The sequence below is a fragment of the Pistacia vera genome, unplaced genomic scaffold (assembly GCF_008641045.1).
Source record: "Pistacia vera cultivar Batoury unplaced genomic scaffold, PisVer_v2 Contig300, whole genome shotgun sequence".
NCBI classification, from domain to species: Eukaryota; Viridiplantae; Streptophyta; class Magnoliopsida; order Sapindales; family Anacardiaceae; genus Pistacia; species Pistacia vera.
This window is the reverse complement of record NW_022196114.1, coordinates 160,330-176,052: the sequence shown is the minus strand read 5'-3', so window position 1 is coordinate 176,052 and position 15,723 is coordinate 160,330. Positions and strand designations below refer to the sequence as shown.

The 15,723-nt window shown below is 35.2% G+C and overlaps 1 protein-coding gene across 1 annotated transcript; it reads left to right on the top strand.

The window, feature by feature from the left end:
* Positions 1-9,917: 9,917 nt before the first annotated feature.
* On the top strand, positions 9,918-10,349 carry LOC116135516 (uncharacterized mitochondrial protein AtMg00810-like). Its single transcript, XM_031421227.1, has one exon. It carries the CDS (start codon positions 9,918-9,920, stop codon positions 10,347-10,349), a length of 432 nt encoding a protein of 143 aa, XP_031277087.1.
* Positions 10,350-15,723: the final 5,374 nt, after the last annotated feature.

Sequence of the window (15,723 nt, the reverse complement as noted above, 5' to 3'; positions counted from 1 at the left end):
GTCATTTTAGATTTAGAGAGAATCCTGAAGAAAAAAACTTCTAAAATACAGAAAATAACGTTACTTTCAAATCGTAGAAGATCTGATTTGGAGAGACCATCTTATTTATTGACATTGTTAACATTAAACCAATAACATAGTGTATCAAATGCGTTTATCAGATACTCTTACGTCATATATTCCTATTCAATTTATGTTGTTAAACAGTGAAAATATTAATTGAAATGGAAAGAAAATACTTATTGGTTTGAAACTTTGATATACTGTAGAGTTTATTTAGAAGTTTTCATCTGTTACATTTATTTAAGGAAAATGACTTGTACTAAGTTGATTATTGAAGACACCTGAAAAACATGGGAGATAGAATATGACTCCAAATTTGACTTTGGAATCCGAAAATTTAAAGAAATAGGACAAAATGTTTCACATGTTTTCAGGTCAACTGACTACTTTGTAAACACAATGTTACAAACATTGTGCAGACAAACAAAAATTGATTACTTTGTAATCACATATAGCATGTATCTTGAGAATAGTATTCTCACAATGAAAGCTATGTGTTAATAAAGGGTAATATTATATATATTTATAATCCAATCTCATAAACTTTTTTCACAACTTCGACTTAACATCTCGCAATTAATCAGTTCGTAATAGATTCTACATGTCTAACAATGAATCTCATCTGCATAATTACGAACTACTATATTGGGGTTGTAAGACTGGATTGTAAAATAGCAAAATAATTTGTTAATGTTGGTACTTAATTTGTCATTAGGTTGTCTAGAGTTGTATAAAAGATCTTGGGATTTCGGTTTAAAATTTTAAGTTTGAAAAAATTAAAACCTATATAGCCTTAAGAAATCACGCTGGCTATATCTCTAATTTCAAACCCTAAGTAGGTTTTTGACGAATGGCTCAAATTGAGCCACTTATTATTTCTTTGTCGATTTTGATACGAAGATAAAAGAGAGCCTCGTATTCGATTGAGATATACATTGAATTAAACCATATATTTAATTTCAAACTGTTCTTGCCTGAAGGATTCTTGACATGTAAAACAGAACATGAAGAATCTATTACTTGATAAGAAAGCCTACAAATTAAACTTCGGTGGTGAAACTTTTAAATTAAAATGGCATCATTGATATTAATCAAAGAAGCTATAAAGAAGACAAGGATATATATATATATATATAAAGAAAATTAAATTTCATGCAAGTCAGTAGAGCAACCTGATTCATGCTATGTGCTAAATTTCCCTTTTCTCTAAGACTCAATTATATGAAGTGTGATATATACAATCAACAATCCTAACTTCTTCATCTTAATTTGTCTTTTCGTTTTGGTAATGCAAGTATAAGAGTGTCAAGAGATTGGAATTCCATGAGAAGCATATTCAAACTTGAAACTCTTTCTATTGATTTCATATATAATAACTATCTGTTGATAAGAGTAGAAGATCTGTTAAAAGGTTGTGTTACTTCATATTAGTTGGTAAAAGTGTGTCATTAGTTTGTAAAATGTAAAAGACTTGAATGAGTTAAAATGCAAGAATGTAAAGTAATTACTAAAACACTGTGTTTTAGTTATTGGCTAAATAATAAATAGTCGCTTTTGTTTCACAATAGTTTGTTAATGAAATAACAGTATTCTTCCCCAATTACTTGTTCTTGATTTTTCTTTTAGTTCTAGCAAATTCCATCATGGTATCAGAGCCCTAGACTCACGTCTATGGAAAATCTAAACTCTGGTTCAATCAATTTCACCTCAAGATCAACAGATATGAACACTGGATTCATGAATTTCACAACTTCAAGCATTCCACCCACACTTCCTTCTATTTCATTAAAGCTACTAGAAAAGAATTACACGTTTTGGAGATCGCAAGTCTTAGCAGTATTGACCTCACATGGACTCGATAGCTTTGTGACTGGGGAAAAGACTTGTCCTTCAATGTTCTTGATAAAAAAAGATGATGATACTGGTCAATCAGTAAAGAAGCCGAACCCTAACTATTTCTCTTGGAAGAAGATAGATCAACTTTTGGTGAGGTGGCTACTCTCTACTATCTCAGAGACTATGTTTAGACATGTTGCTAAGTGCAGTACAACTTATTTGGTTGTTGTTGTTATCCCTACATAAGACCGTACCAAAAACACAAACTCTCCTACTACACTGAAAAGTGTGTTTTTATAGGGTACAACCCTGCTCATAAAAGGTATAAGTGTCTCTCTTCTTCACGGAAAATATACATTGTCAAGCAAGCAAAATTCAATGAAACTATTTTTCCTTTTAAAGATGGTTTTAATTGTTGCTTGTTTAAAGATGGTGATTCTACAAGTTCACAATCAACCTCCAACAAAGAAGTTTGGTTTAATCGGAACTTTGCTTATTGTTTTGATTCTATCTTTGCTATGACTGAAGTTTTAGCTCTTGTTACAGTTTCTCTATCTGTTGTTGATAATTTACTAGGAAAGTTATCAAGCTCTATTGTGGTTGCTTCATCAGAGGAAACTTTACCAACAACCCCTTTTGTAAGTTATTTGTCAACTTATAAATCTAGACTGGTAACTCTTAATCTTGCTATGAACACATCACCTTGTCTTAGCACAATCATTTTGTTTAATTTCCAGTATGACCACCTCGTGTTAAAGTGACCACCATCTCTTATGTTTTTTATCTGCTATATCGGGTGATTATTTATGAGTTAGAGTGATCACAATGTATCTGACAGATTTATTTGGATAACACATGTTATGCTTCTAGAATGCATGAACTGTTTTATTCTCTTATGAGATATTTGTGTGGTCCATAACACTTGTCAAATATTCAATGTGCTAGAAAGTTTTATTCTCTTTGATAGGTGGCATTTTGATATTGGAATAAACTTTTATAAAGGTGAATTCAATAAAGTTATTCCTTGCCACCTATCCTTGCATTGGCCGGCTGTTTACCTATATAAACTCTCCTCTAATGCATTTTTTCTTAAGCCTGATATCTCTTTGAAAAGTACACTGAAAATTCTCTTAATTATTCTTTTGTTTTTTTAGGTTTCTATGCTTAGGTAAAGCTTTAAAAAACCTTCCTTCAAAGTACCTAGAATGCGTCCTTGCTCTCTACATGTTGTTTGTAGCTGATGTGTGAAGCGTGTTGAGCTTCTTCCACCAAAGTGCGTCTTCATTTCTGTACCTTGAGAGAAGCTCAAGACTGATTGAGTTGGTTGGGTGTTATTGTAAGCTCACTATGGTTGTACGTTGTTTAACAAAAGGGTAGAGATTGAAGCATTGCAAAAACAGGGGTGTTTTGGCAATTGAGGTTTAATCTCTGACTTTGTAATTGAACTGTAAAGTAAACCTAGTGGATTAGCTTCATTCTAGACTTGGTCCCATTGATGTAGGCATTTTGCTGAACTATGTCAAAATCTTGAGTGTTTTACTTTATTTTATTTTTCTTGCGTTATGTTTATGTTTAAAGAACTCTTAAAATCAACATAACAATCATTTCCGCTTAAGTTTTAATTCACTTGGTGAATTTAAAATTTTCAATTGGTATTAGAGCTTGTTCTAGAAAGTTATTTTAGTTGATCCTTACTTGTTGATTGTGTTTTTATTGCCTTTTTTTATCTTTTTTTATCTAGTTTATTTTTCACGTTTTTCTGCATTTTTTTTTTTTTAGCTTCAGATCTTGTGTGACCATCTTGGGGCTGTGTGATCACCTTGTGTTGGATTTTTTATTGTGACCACCTTTGTGTGTGTACTATCACTGTTGTCTTTCGTTTTTGTAGGTGACCACCGAAGTCCAGTGTGATCAGACTGACTGTTTGTTCATCATGAGTTCTGTTGGTGAAAGAGGGTCTACCACTAGACCACCCTTGTTGGACGGAACCAACTATACCTTTTGGAGGCCTATGATGCATGCCTCTTTAAAATCTATTGACGAGAGGGCTTGGCATGCTTGCATAGTTGGTTGGCAAGAACCGAAAACTAATGAAGTTAGCGAGAGTCAAGGGAAGTCCCTTGATAAATGGATCAAGGAAGAGTTAGAAGTGTCCAATTTTAACTCTAAGGCTTTTTATGCAACTTTTAATGCTATTAGTATAGGACAAATGAAAAACATTGCAAATTGTGAAACAGCTAAAGATGCATGGGATAGACTCCAAATTAAAAATCATGGAACTGATATTGTGAAAAAGACCAGACTAAGAAGATTAATCATGGATTATGAAAATCTTGTTATGCATAATAATGAAATCATTACTAATTTTCATGGAAGATTATGTGATATCACTAATGAGTGTTTTGCTTTAGGTAAAATCTTTTCTAATGCTGAACTTGTTAGGAAGGTGTTGTGCTCCTTGCCTCAAAGATTTATGTCCAAAGCAACCTCTATTGAAGAACGCCACAACCTTGATGAAATGCAACTTGATGACCTGATTGGATCTCTACAGACCCTTGAGCTAGCCTAAATCGATGGGAAAAGAAATAAGGTAAAGGGCTTGTGTTAAAGCATAAGGTAACTTTTGACTATTTGATTATTTGTAATAATAATGATAACGAAGATTATGAACTTGCTTTAATCACAAAAAAGCTTTTGAAAATTCCTAAAAAAGAAGCTAAGAAAACCGAATATGGCCAAAAAGGGAAAACAACCCTTTGTCAAAAGATTTTTTTGATGAGGATTCTCGAAAAGATTTCTGAGAGAAAATGAAAAGAAAAATAAAAGAATCATATGTTTTGAGTGTGAAGGCTACGTCCATATTCAGTTTGAGTGTGCAAATACTCTAAAGAAAAAGGGAAAAGCCATGGCTGCCACCTTGAGTGAGAGTGATGACTTTGAGAGTGAGGGTGATGACACACATGAGAATGAACAATTCCTAGCATTTGCGACTAACCAAGACAGTGATAGTGTGTCCTCGAATGACTCTAATGATGTCTACAAAGAGCAACAAGAGGCTTATGACAAGATGTATGAGACTTGGTTAAAAGGCATCAAGAGAATTAAATCTCTTGAATCTGAAAAATCTCACTTGTTAGAAGATAAGAAAATTTTGAATGACAAAATAAAAGTCTTATTATCTTATATGTCCAATAAGGACATTTTATTGAATAAAGCTTTAAATGAACTAACTGAGACTAAAGGCATTGTTGAAAGGTTAAATGTAGGTTCATACAAGCTTGATGAAGTTCTTAGACAACGGAAGATCTTTGGTGATAAAACAGGTTTGGGATTCTCTCCTGGTGCTAGCACCTCCAAACTTGAAGTGACCACCTTTGTGAAAGCCACTGAATCAGTTCAGAAAACTGTTGTTGTTATGATCAGACCTTGATGGTAAAAAGATTCATTCCTATCTGTTATTTGAAATGTCATATCAGACCAAACTGTTTTAAACTCATTTCGTATTTGAAAAGATGCATTGAAAATAATGATTTTAATTCGGTAAGGTCACTACTTCAGTCTCTCAGGTCACCACATTAGAACAATTTTTTTAAAAATTGTAAAATGTGGAAACCTAAGCTTAGTGCTAACTATCTTGTTGCCCATACTTCATTGCTTGCTTTTCAAAATGACTTATGGTACTTTGACAGTGGATGTTCAAGACACATGACAGGTAACAAAGCCTTATTAATTAATGTTGAACTTGTGGAAGAAGGTCATGTTACCTATGGTGATGGGAAAAAGGGTAAGATTCTTGGAAAAGTAGTTATTATTTTTTCCCAGTTTCCTAATATTGAATGATATATTTTATGTTGAAGGTCTAAAGGCAAATCTTATTAGCATTAGTCAAATCTGTGACAAAGATTGCGTTGTTCAATTCTCAAAAAATAAGTGTCAAGTTTTGAATGCTAATGGTTTTTCTTTGCTTGAGAGAAAGAGATAAAATGATAGTTGTTATCTTTTGTCTAACAATGTTTCTTGTTTAAGCACCAAATCAGATTGTGTTGACCTTTGACACATGAAACTTGGACATATGAATTTCAAATATCTCGTAAAGCTCTCCAAGAAGGATGCTGTTAAAGGATTGTCGAAGCTTGTGTTTCCCAAAGGTAAAGTTTGTGGGCCTTGTCAACAAGATAATCAAATTAAGAGCTCTCACAAAACTATATCTCATTTGACTACCTCACGTGTTTTAGAACTTCTTCATATGGATCTCTTGGGTCCAATGCAAACTGAAAGTTTAGGTGGAAAGATATATTCTATGTTTTGTGTTGATGATTTTTCTAGATTTTCATGGGTTGATTTTTAAAGAGAAAAATCTGATGCATTTGAAGCCTTTAAGTGTCTTGTGAAAAGGTTACAGGTAGAGTAAAACTGATGTGTTAAGAAGGTGATGAGGTTAAGAAGTGATCATGGGAGGGAGTTTGAAAATTCTAATTTTTCTAACTTCTGTGATATGTAGGGCATTTGGCATGAATTTTCTGTCCCTAAGACACCACAAAAAAATGGTGTTGTGGAAAGGAAGAATAAAGTTCTTCAAGAGATGGCAAGAGTAATGTTAAATGCAAAGAAATTGCCTCCAAGACTTTGAGCCGAGGCAATCAACATTATATACCACACCTTGAACAGAATTTTCTTAAGGAAAGGTACATCTCAAACTCCATACGAGTTGTGGAAAGGTAAGAAACCAAATGTCTCGTATTTTCATGTTTTTGGTTGCAAGTGCCGTGTCTCAAATGATAGAGACAATCTAGGGCAGTTTGATGCTAAGAGTAATGAAGGAATCTTTCTCAGGTATTCATCTAATAGTAGGGCATATAGAAATTTTAACATAAGAACAGATCGTATCATTGAATCTTTTAATGTGGTTTTTTCTGATCCAAAAGATTACTCACATTTTTCACAAGATGATGAAAATGATGATACGTTTGCTTCTACTGAGGTGACCACTGATCATGATGAAGTGTCTACTGTGACTCCTTCTGTAACAAATTCAAAAGATGAAGTGACTACCCCAGAACCTGAAGTGAGCACCACTGCAGCTCAACATGGATCTGCTTCTCAAAGACAAGGAATTGAGCTGTTGATTTAACAGATGAAATCACTCAAAGAAGAACTCCCAAGACTAAATATCCCCCCACTTGGATCAAGAAAGCTCATCCACCATCTTCTATTATAAAAAATCCTAAAGAGGTAATGGTTACAAGAAGAAAAAGGTTTAATGAAATTAATCACCTCTGCTATGTTTCTCTTTCAGAATTGAAAAACGCAAAACAAGCTCTGGAAGATGAGTGCTGGATCACTGCCATGCATGAGGAGCTTGAACAATTCGAGAGAAATGATGTATAGAGTTTGGTTCCTCAACTTGAAAAGATCAATATCATGGGAATAAAGTGGATCTTTAAGAACAAGCTTGACGAATTTGGAAATATTGTTCAGAACAAAGCAAGACTTGTTGCCTAAGGGTACACACAAGTTGAGGGGATTGATTTTGATGAGAGCTTTGCTCCAGTAGCAAGGTTGGAATCAATCCAATTTCTTTTGGGAGTTGCTTGTTGCTTAAAGTTGAAGCTCTACCAAATAGATGTGAATAGTGCATTTTTTAATGGCTTGCATATGGAAGAAGTATATGTGGGGTAACCTGCTAGATTTCAAAATCCATACAAACTAAATCATGGGTTCAAACTAAAGAAAGCATTGCATGGACTATAACGGGCTCCAAGAGCATGGTATGAAAGACTTGCATCGTTCTTACTTGATTACAAATTTGGAAAAAGTAATGTTGATAAAACTCTTTTCATTAAGCATGTTAATGGTGAGTTTCTTTGTGCTCAAATTTATGTTGATAACATAAGTTTTGGTTCCACTTTACACACACAATTGTAAGTGTAACGACTCCATTCTCATAAAAACATGCATAGTAAAAGTACATGTAAAAATAACATAAAAAGTTGGGCCCAAAATTTTCTTTTATTAAACCTATGTATTCTTTATACAAATATATACAAGATTTGTATCATATGCCAAAACTATCAAAATAGGGTGGACAGTGTAGCCATTTCTCTTCGTGTGCCGATGTCCATCCGACTGTGTCCTCATCTAGAACCTGCAAAAACATAGGGAACAACGGGATGAGCACAAAACAATGCTCAGTAAGTAAACCCTCTACTCAAATGTCCCCGTAACTTTCTCTCTAATTCTTTCCCTACCATTTTATTTGACTCTTTCTCTTATACAACTCTCTATTTTCTCTTTCTCATAACTCTTTTCTACTAACTCTCTTTCTAGTAAGTCATGGCCCCATCTGACCGGAGGCACGGTTGGGACTCGCTCCTACTCCCTGTGACTTCTACTCATTCTAGCCAATCGGACTTGGTTATGTATGGATTCGGAACCTTTGGCCATGTGAGTGCATAGAATCTCTCAGGTAAACTCGGGTATAGCCCTCATCCACATGTACTCTACGGGCTACACCACTTCTCTCTCTGATACTCTTGCCGCTCTCTCTATGCGGCGTACATGCGGGAATACTCTACCTGTACTCACAGGTTCCCCATCGCACAACCTACTCTATTCTCTTGTTTAACACTACTCTAGCTTTTACTCTATAGTTCTTATTCTCTCTTTCTCTTTACTCTTAGAGTAGCTTAAACTCAAAATCTCTACTCTTTCTCTACTCTCTTCTCTAGTACATACTTAATGCATAGTTAATGCACATAAATGACTCATGCTCATTAATACATTTATGGGATGCAATTATGCCATGTAACAAAAATTAAGGCTTTCTACTCTTACTTATGCTTCTCTTGAGCATTTCATCATACAACTCATGTGCATATAAAATTCTACTCTAACTCTAACTTTTCTCTTTTCTTTAATCATCCAAATGGGAGGAAACTCCCTCATAAACTCTAAATTTCCTGTCAAAAGAAAAAACACTTCCATAAGCTTGCTCAAAACTTCCTCCAACTTCAATCAAACTCAACCCAACATCAAGCAAATAAAACACTTCTCATAACTCAATTTATGTGTATTACTCATTTATAACTACTAATCTCATTCATCTCATTCAACAAATCTAATGAATACACACACACACACACACACACACACACACACAGATATATATATATATAACTCTACTCAAAGAGTTCTTAAATCTCAACTTATATTGAATTTACTTACCTTATGGGGAAAAAGCTTCTTTAACACTTCTTCTTTCCTTTGGGAGCTTGCCTTTTCTCTACAACTTAACCAACAACCACAACATAAGACTCTAATCAAAACATAATAAAACTCTCATCTAAAGCAAGAATCCTTACCTTAGGATGCTTTAGATTAAAACCCTACTAAAAGTTACTCAAAAAGGCTCTTGGAAATCCTTGGAAGATTGAAGGAATTTGAGAGAATGAAGGAGAATGAAGGAGGCGGTGAAATAGGAAAATGAAAGGTTCTCAAAGACTAAACCCCTTTAAATATCTCTTAACAACTCATTCTTCCCATTTTGCCCTTGCTCTTTCTTAGAAATTCCATCTATATCATTTGATTCCTTACAAACACACCCCCATACTAACATATTCTCCATGAAATTTCCTTACATTTTACTCCCCACTTTTCCTGCTAATTGGGGTAAAATGGTCAAATAGTACCCAAGGGAAAAAAATATCTAAAACTTAATAAAGTTTTCAACCGACACGTTGCCGCGGCGAAGAAGCTTCCTTCGCCGCAGCGAAACTGTTCAGCAGCTTCCCCCCGTGGCTTCAGCACCTCTTCGCCGCGGCGAAGAGTATCCTTCGCCCCGGCGAGCCCTGTAACATCAAAAACCTTCTAACTTTGACTAAATCCAAGGCAAAAACTCAACATATCAATACAACCTAAGACCAACCAACCACTATTCACAAAAACCGACTCAATTAAGAGCGAAGTAAGAAACATTAGCAACGTTTATAACCTTGTTGAAGGATGAGTTTGAAATGAGCATGGTAGGTGAATTAAACATGTTCTTAGGTCTTCAAATTAAGCAATTTGATAGTGGTTTGTTTGTATCACAATCAACATATGCAAAGAACATGCTTAAACGTTTCAATCTTGAAAGTGCAAAATATGCTAAAACACCTATGAGCTCTATCTTAAAACTGTCTAAAGATGTGAATGGGAAGAAGGTAGATAACAAATTGTTTAGAAGCATGATATGTAGCATGTTGTATTTAACTGCAAGTAAGCCTGACTTGTGCTTCAGTGTAGGTGTTTGTGCAAGATTTCAAGCTAATCCTATTGAACTTCATCTTACTGTCTTGAAGAGAATCATGAAACATGTTTCAGGAACAACTGACTTTGGATTATGGTTTGCATTCGATACTAATTCTATCTTGGTTGGAAGCTTGGACAACAAGAAAAGTACTTCTGGATGATGCTTTTTCCTTGGAAACAACGTGGTAACTTAGTACAACAAGAAACAAAACTCTATCTCTCTCTCAATAGCCGAGGCAAAATATATTGCTACAGGAGTTGTTGTACACAGTTTTTGTGAATTAAACAAATATTGAGTGACTATGGTTTTGATCAAGAACGTGTTACTGTTTTCTTTGATAATACAAGTGCAGTTAACATTTCACAGAATCAAATTCAATACTCTAGAACTAAGTACATTGATGTTAGGCATCATTTCATTAGAGTCTTAGTTGAAGATAAGGTGATCACCCTGGCTCATGTGAACACCGAATCTCAACTTGCTAATTTTTTTTACAAAGGCTCTAGACTTTCAAACTTTTGTGAATTTGAGAGAGGCCGTTGAGCTAACTCAACTTGAGTAGAGTTTATCTTTAAATAAGTGATGAGAGCATATTTTCCTTGTTTTAAAAAAAAAAATACAAGTCTATATGATTTGTGTTGAGTCATAAAAGATTTGATTCTCTCTTTGAAATATGAGTGGCAAGTGATGTGTCCACCTTGATTTTCACCTAAGAAGTATAACGGCTTTCTTTCATTTTTTTTAGTGCTTAATGCATATTTCTTGTCACCATGTGAAAGAGCTACCTTGTGTGTAGTGTAATAGTTATACTTGAGTAATTTTCTAGGATGTAAAGACCCCTATGTCCTTGAAAAATCTACCATGTAGAGAGCTACCTACTTGCAAGTGTGAAAACTACACTTGGTTACCTCTTGAGAGTTATGCCCATTAATCTCTTTTATATGAAAAAGAAGCAAAATTGTTGATATTAAGTTCAAAAGAAAAAGAATTATTCAAAAAGAAAAAAAGGCATGAGGGAAGGGGGAGTTGCCTTCTTGTTAAATCGACCAATGAGTCAAACTCACCCTTTGAGGACACTTCACACACATGATTAAGAATGTTTGCTTTTGTTGCTCATTTTTTACTTAAAGGAGTGATCACTTTAAGTTGTGAATTTTTTAATCGATGAGATACTCCTTATGCATTTCTTTCATAGGTTAAGAAATGATTTTTTTTTTTTTTATTTCTAATCAGATCAATATTACTTGTCTTCTTAAATCTTGTGAAAATTTGGATTGATCTTATGACCATGTTGCCATTATTTTCAAAGTTTAAAGTGTTTTTTGTCCACTGCCTTTGATTATAAGTCACCATATTAAGTTTTCATGTGCTAACTTGCTTGTTTTATGGTGATCTCTTTAGTCTTTTAGGTCGTCATTTTTTGCTGTGATGTTCTAAATTGTTTCTTAAATGCTCACATTGACATTTGTGTCACCACCTGATGATTAAAATTTTTATCTTCTTATGTTGTGTACCTACTCCTTAAGTGCGGTCATCACCTTGACATTGGTGATGCTAGTGTGTGCACCTTGCACTTAAGGTGCTCACCGTGCCTTTAAGTGACGGCTTGATTTAAAAGCCCCAAAATTCTTTACGATTTTACCTTATAAAGAGTTACCATTTTAACTTTTTCTCTTTCACTGAATTACTTGTGCTATCAATCTATTTTCTTCAAAAACCTCCATTGCTTCCACTCTCTTTGAAAAATCTAATCTGTTGATTTCTCATGGCTCATCAAGAGGATTTCATTGCTGATATTCGACGAGCAGTCAAGTCAAAGAAAAGATCAAGAATTGGTCAGACCTCATGAGCCAATGATGACCACTCCGCATCTTCAAGTGATAACTCTCCAACTGCGATGAAATCTGTGTTTAGCTCATCAACTACGAATTCGTCATCCTTTGATGAGCAACCAATCAACCAATTGAAGAAAACAAAGGCGTCTCCTGCAAAATCCAAGGGCAAACTAACTCAATCGAAGTGATCCAAGGGCAAACTAACTCAATCGAAGTGATCCAAGGGCAAGAAGAAAGAGAAAAACTTCTCAAATTGAGGGCATAGGTAAACACAAAACTTTTGGTTCTCCCATTGTTAAATCTAAGTTTAAAGATAGCAATGTTTTTAAGCCTATTATCTATGAATCACATGTTTAGTTGTCTAATTTTCTTAAAATTGCTCGTTTTGTGTCTAAAAGAAAATGTACAAGAACTGTTGTTCACCTTGTTGCTCCATGTGAAGGATTCGTCCAAAAGTTTTATTCAAACTTTAGGAAAGATCTGAATGAACTGAATTTAAAAAAAAAAAAAAAGCAAAATCCGTGTTAGGGGAACTTGGATCGATTTTACTCTTGATGTAATTAGGACTCACTTGAACTTGCCCCTTGTTGAATTGGCTATTGATTTAACTATCCTGATAAAGATTTAGGAAATTTAGCCAGTGAACTCACTAGTGGAGTTGTGACCACCTGGGCCAAAAGTGGTCACACTATTGCAAACTTGTTCACTCCTTTGCACAAGATTTTGTTCAAAATTGCCCTTATAAACTGGTCACCCTCTAGGCACAACTCATCCATTAGGCAAGACAATGCTCAGTTTCTTTATGGTATAGTCAAAGGGAAAAATATTGACTTATCTTCCCTGATTTACCAATCCATCAAGACTGCAGCTGAGACTAAAGGCAAGACCCTAGCCTTAGTTTTTCCATCTCTAATTTATTGAATTGTTGACTCCTCTGGTCCTATTAAGCAGTCAAATCAAGTTCATCTCAAAGTAAGGAAGATCTCCTCCAAGACAATCAAATGATTTTTTTTCCTCTATTGCTCCTATCATAGATGTTCCATCATCCTCTCAAGCAGCTTCTGCTACGATTAACACCTAAGAGTCTAGGATTTTTGACTTTTTGCAGCAAATGGAGAAGAAAATGGTTGATTTCCATACCAACTTACTGCTCATGTGGACACTTTAGATCTAGTGAAAGAAACAAGAGCTGCTGCCTTGGGAAAAGAATTAGAGAAGATTGTTTTTTATTATGTCCCTTAAGTCCAAGATAAAGTTGTCAATGAGGTGCCTTCTACTTCTCAAACTCAAAATCCAGATGCTACAAATGTTCCCCCTAGTTCTACTGCTCACAATTAGGCTAAAGACATTAGCACAATTCAAGAGGAGCCGCTGCCTGATCCTTCCGAAGAATTGGAAGCGTTAGGAGACTTTGATGTTGATCCCATTACTACTGATGATGAAGCTGAAGCTTCCACTTAGGATGATGTTGCTGCTGCTGATACTTCTATCAAGGATGCTGACATCGTTGCTACTTCTGATCTGAATGTGCAACTCACTAAAGAAGAAGTACCACTTGATGTGACCACCTAAGAAGTGTCAACTGATGTGATCACCTAAGAGGTGTGCGCCAACTAATGTGGTCACCCCAGTTGGCCCTCTTTTGGCTATAAACACCACTACAACTCCTCCAACTCAGCCTTAAGTGATTGCCCTAGCAAAAAGATGCACAAAATCTACTACTAGAAGAACTCTCCTTGTTAGAAGATCAAACAGGCACAAAGGATGAAGAATTATGAACAAAGAAGGGGAGTAAAAAGCTGAAAAGTTGTCTCAAAAACTCATTTGCCTCTGCCTGTGATGTAGTGGTCACTATGAGTTTTGAAGTGATCACCTTCCTATCCCTAAACTAAACTTTTTTAAAATTTCTATTTGGTTTTTTTATTTTGAACTTTTAAGATTATTAATGTTCAGTTTATAAATTGCAGTATCTTTGTTATTTTGAATGTGCATTTTGTTATTTTTAATATTGTTCTTTCATGTGCAAATAACAAATTTTCTTGTGATCTTTGTGTTAGAGTCATGAAAGTGACTCTATTTTGATGATAAAAAGACCCTATGTGTGATTAATATGAAATCATATTGAGATAATTAAAGAATTTATGAATTTATTCACGAAAATCGCTTCCTAATATTTTTCTTATGAATATAACTTGTTTGGAATAATTTTGGAAAGGGTATGAGTTAATATTAGGTCATGGTTTATGGATTAAGGGTGATTTTGTCTCATTTATGCTGTTTAGGGGGTAAACTGTCATATTTATAAGGGTTGTCACTTTTCAATCATGTAGGGACCAAAGTAATATTTTTCACTGTGTATAAAAAAAACACGAAGGGTCGCATTACAGGGGTGCTGTTCATCTAGTTTTCCTATGACTGTTCATCTTCTTTTTCGGCGATCGTCGGCGACGCTTCATCTTCCTCGTCCACCGATCATCATCATCTCATTGACACAATCGCAAATCACCACCGTGAGACGCGTTTCGCCGCCGCAGCCTTTCGCATTATAGCCGTGATTTCACCATTTTTTGGTGACAGTTGGGTTCCCTGGTGGTCGATCTAGCTTCCCCATGGTCGGATCTATCCATTCCAAGCTTCATCTGCCGTCGAAACCATTAGAATCTGCCATCACCACCGTCACACCTCTTCACCTTTCAACCGCGATCTCTCTCATTTCCAGCGACCCTTCATCTCCCCAGGACCTGATCTGAACTCCCCATCACTAGAGCTTTCCATGGGTACCTTCGGATTTTATTTTCGCCACCATTTGTCGGATGTTTTCCGGTGAGTGTGACTGTTCGTATTCTGGGCTTTCCGTTGGTCATTTTCGCCCCTTCTTCGCATCATATCGCTGTCGGTTACTTCCTCTCCGCCATGATCAGCTTCGTTTCCACAGTTCCAGCCTCCATTGACACCACCATGAGCGGCTGAGTTCCAGGTTGTCTGTTACGGCGTAGACGAGATCGAGATTGACTCCACTGCTCTCCTTATCAGCTCTCGACTAGTTGGATGAGCCCGATTGTAGGACATTTGGTAGTATTGTGTTTCGAATTATATTTGTTTTCGTTTCATGTTTGATTTCAATACTTTAATATGGTTTAAGCATAATTTGTGATGAATATAGTTGTCCATTGTGATTTAATATTTTCATAAAACTTGTTGAATGATAAACGTTGGTTTGAGATAATTAAATGATGAATATTGCTTTTCATTACTTCGCATCGATTGTAATTGAGTTGTGTTCGGATTTAATTTCATTTCTACTATTGTTGCATTTATTGTGAAGTTGGTTGATTGGAAGATATGTGTTGACAAATTGTATTTGTTAATCGTGTACCAACTAGTGGTATTGTCTTGTAGCATTTATCGGCATTTAATGATAGTCTTTAACCAATCGAACTTGAGTGATCAGGTGAGACAGGATAGATTATACCTAGAGTGCCGGAAAGTCATTTCATTGATTTACCTTGCCTTGTAGGTTTAGGGGATCGTAGAGGGTAGAGGAGAATTGTGTGAGTTGGTCTCGTGTCGAATCAAAACCGTAGCGACAACATTTTTATTATAAAGTCTTCATTAGTTTTAATTTCACGCTTTTATTATTTGCATTCAGTTTGTTTAGTTTAATTAATCAAAATTACCAATTTCGTTTCCGCTACTCAA

What these genes read in the sequence shown, in the direction of transcription:
- LOC116135516 (XM_031421227.1), top strand. Translation starts at nt 9,918, where the DNA reads ATGGTAGGTGAATTAAACATGTTCTTAGGTCTTCAAATTAAGCAATTT.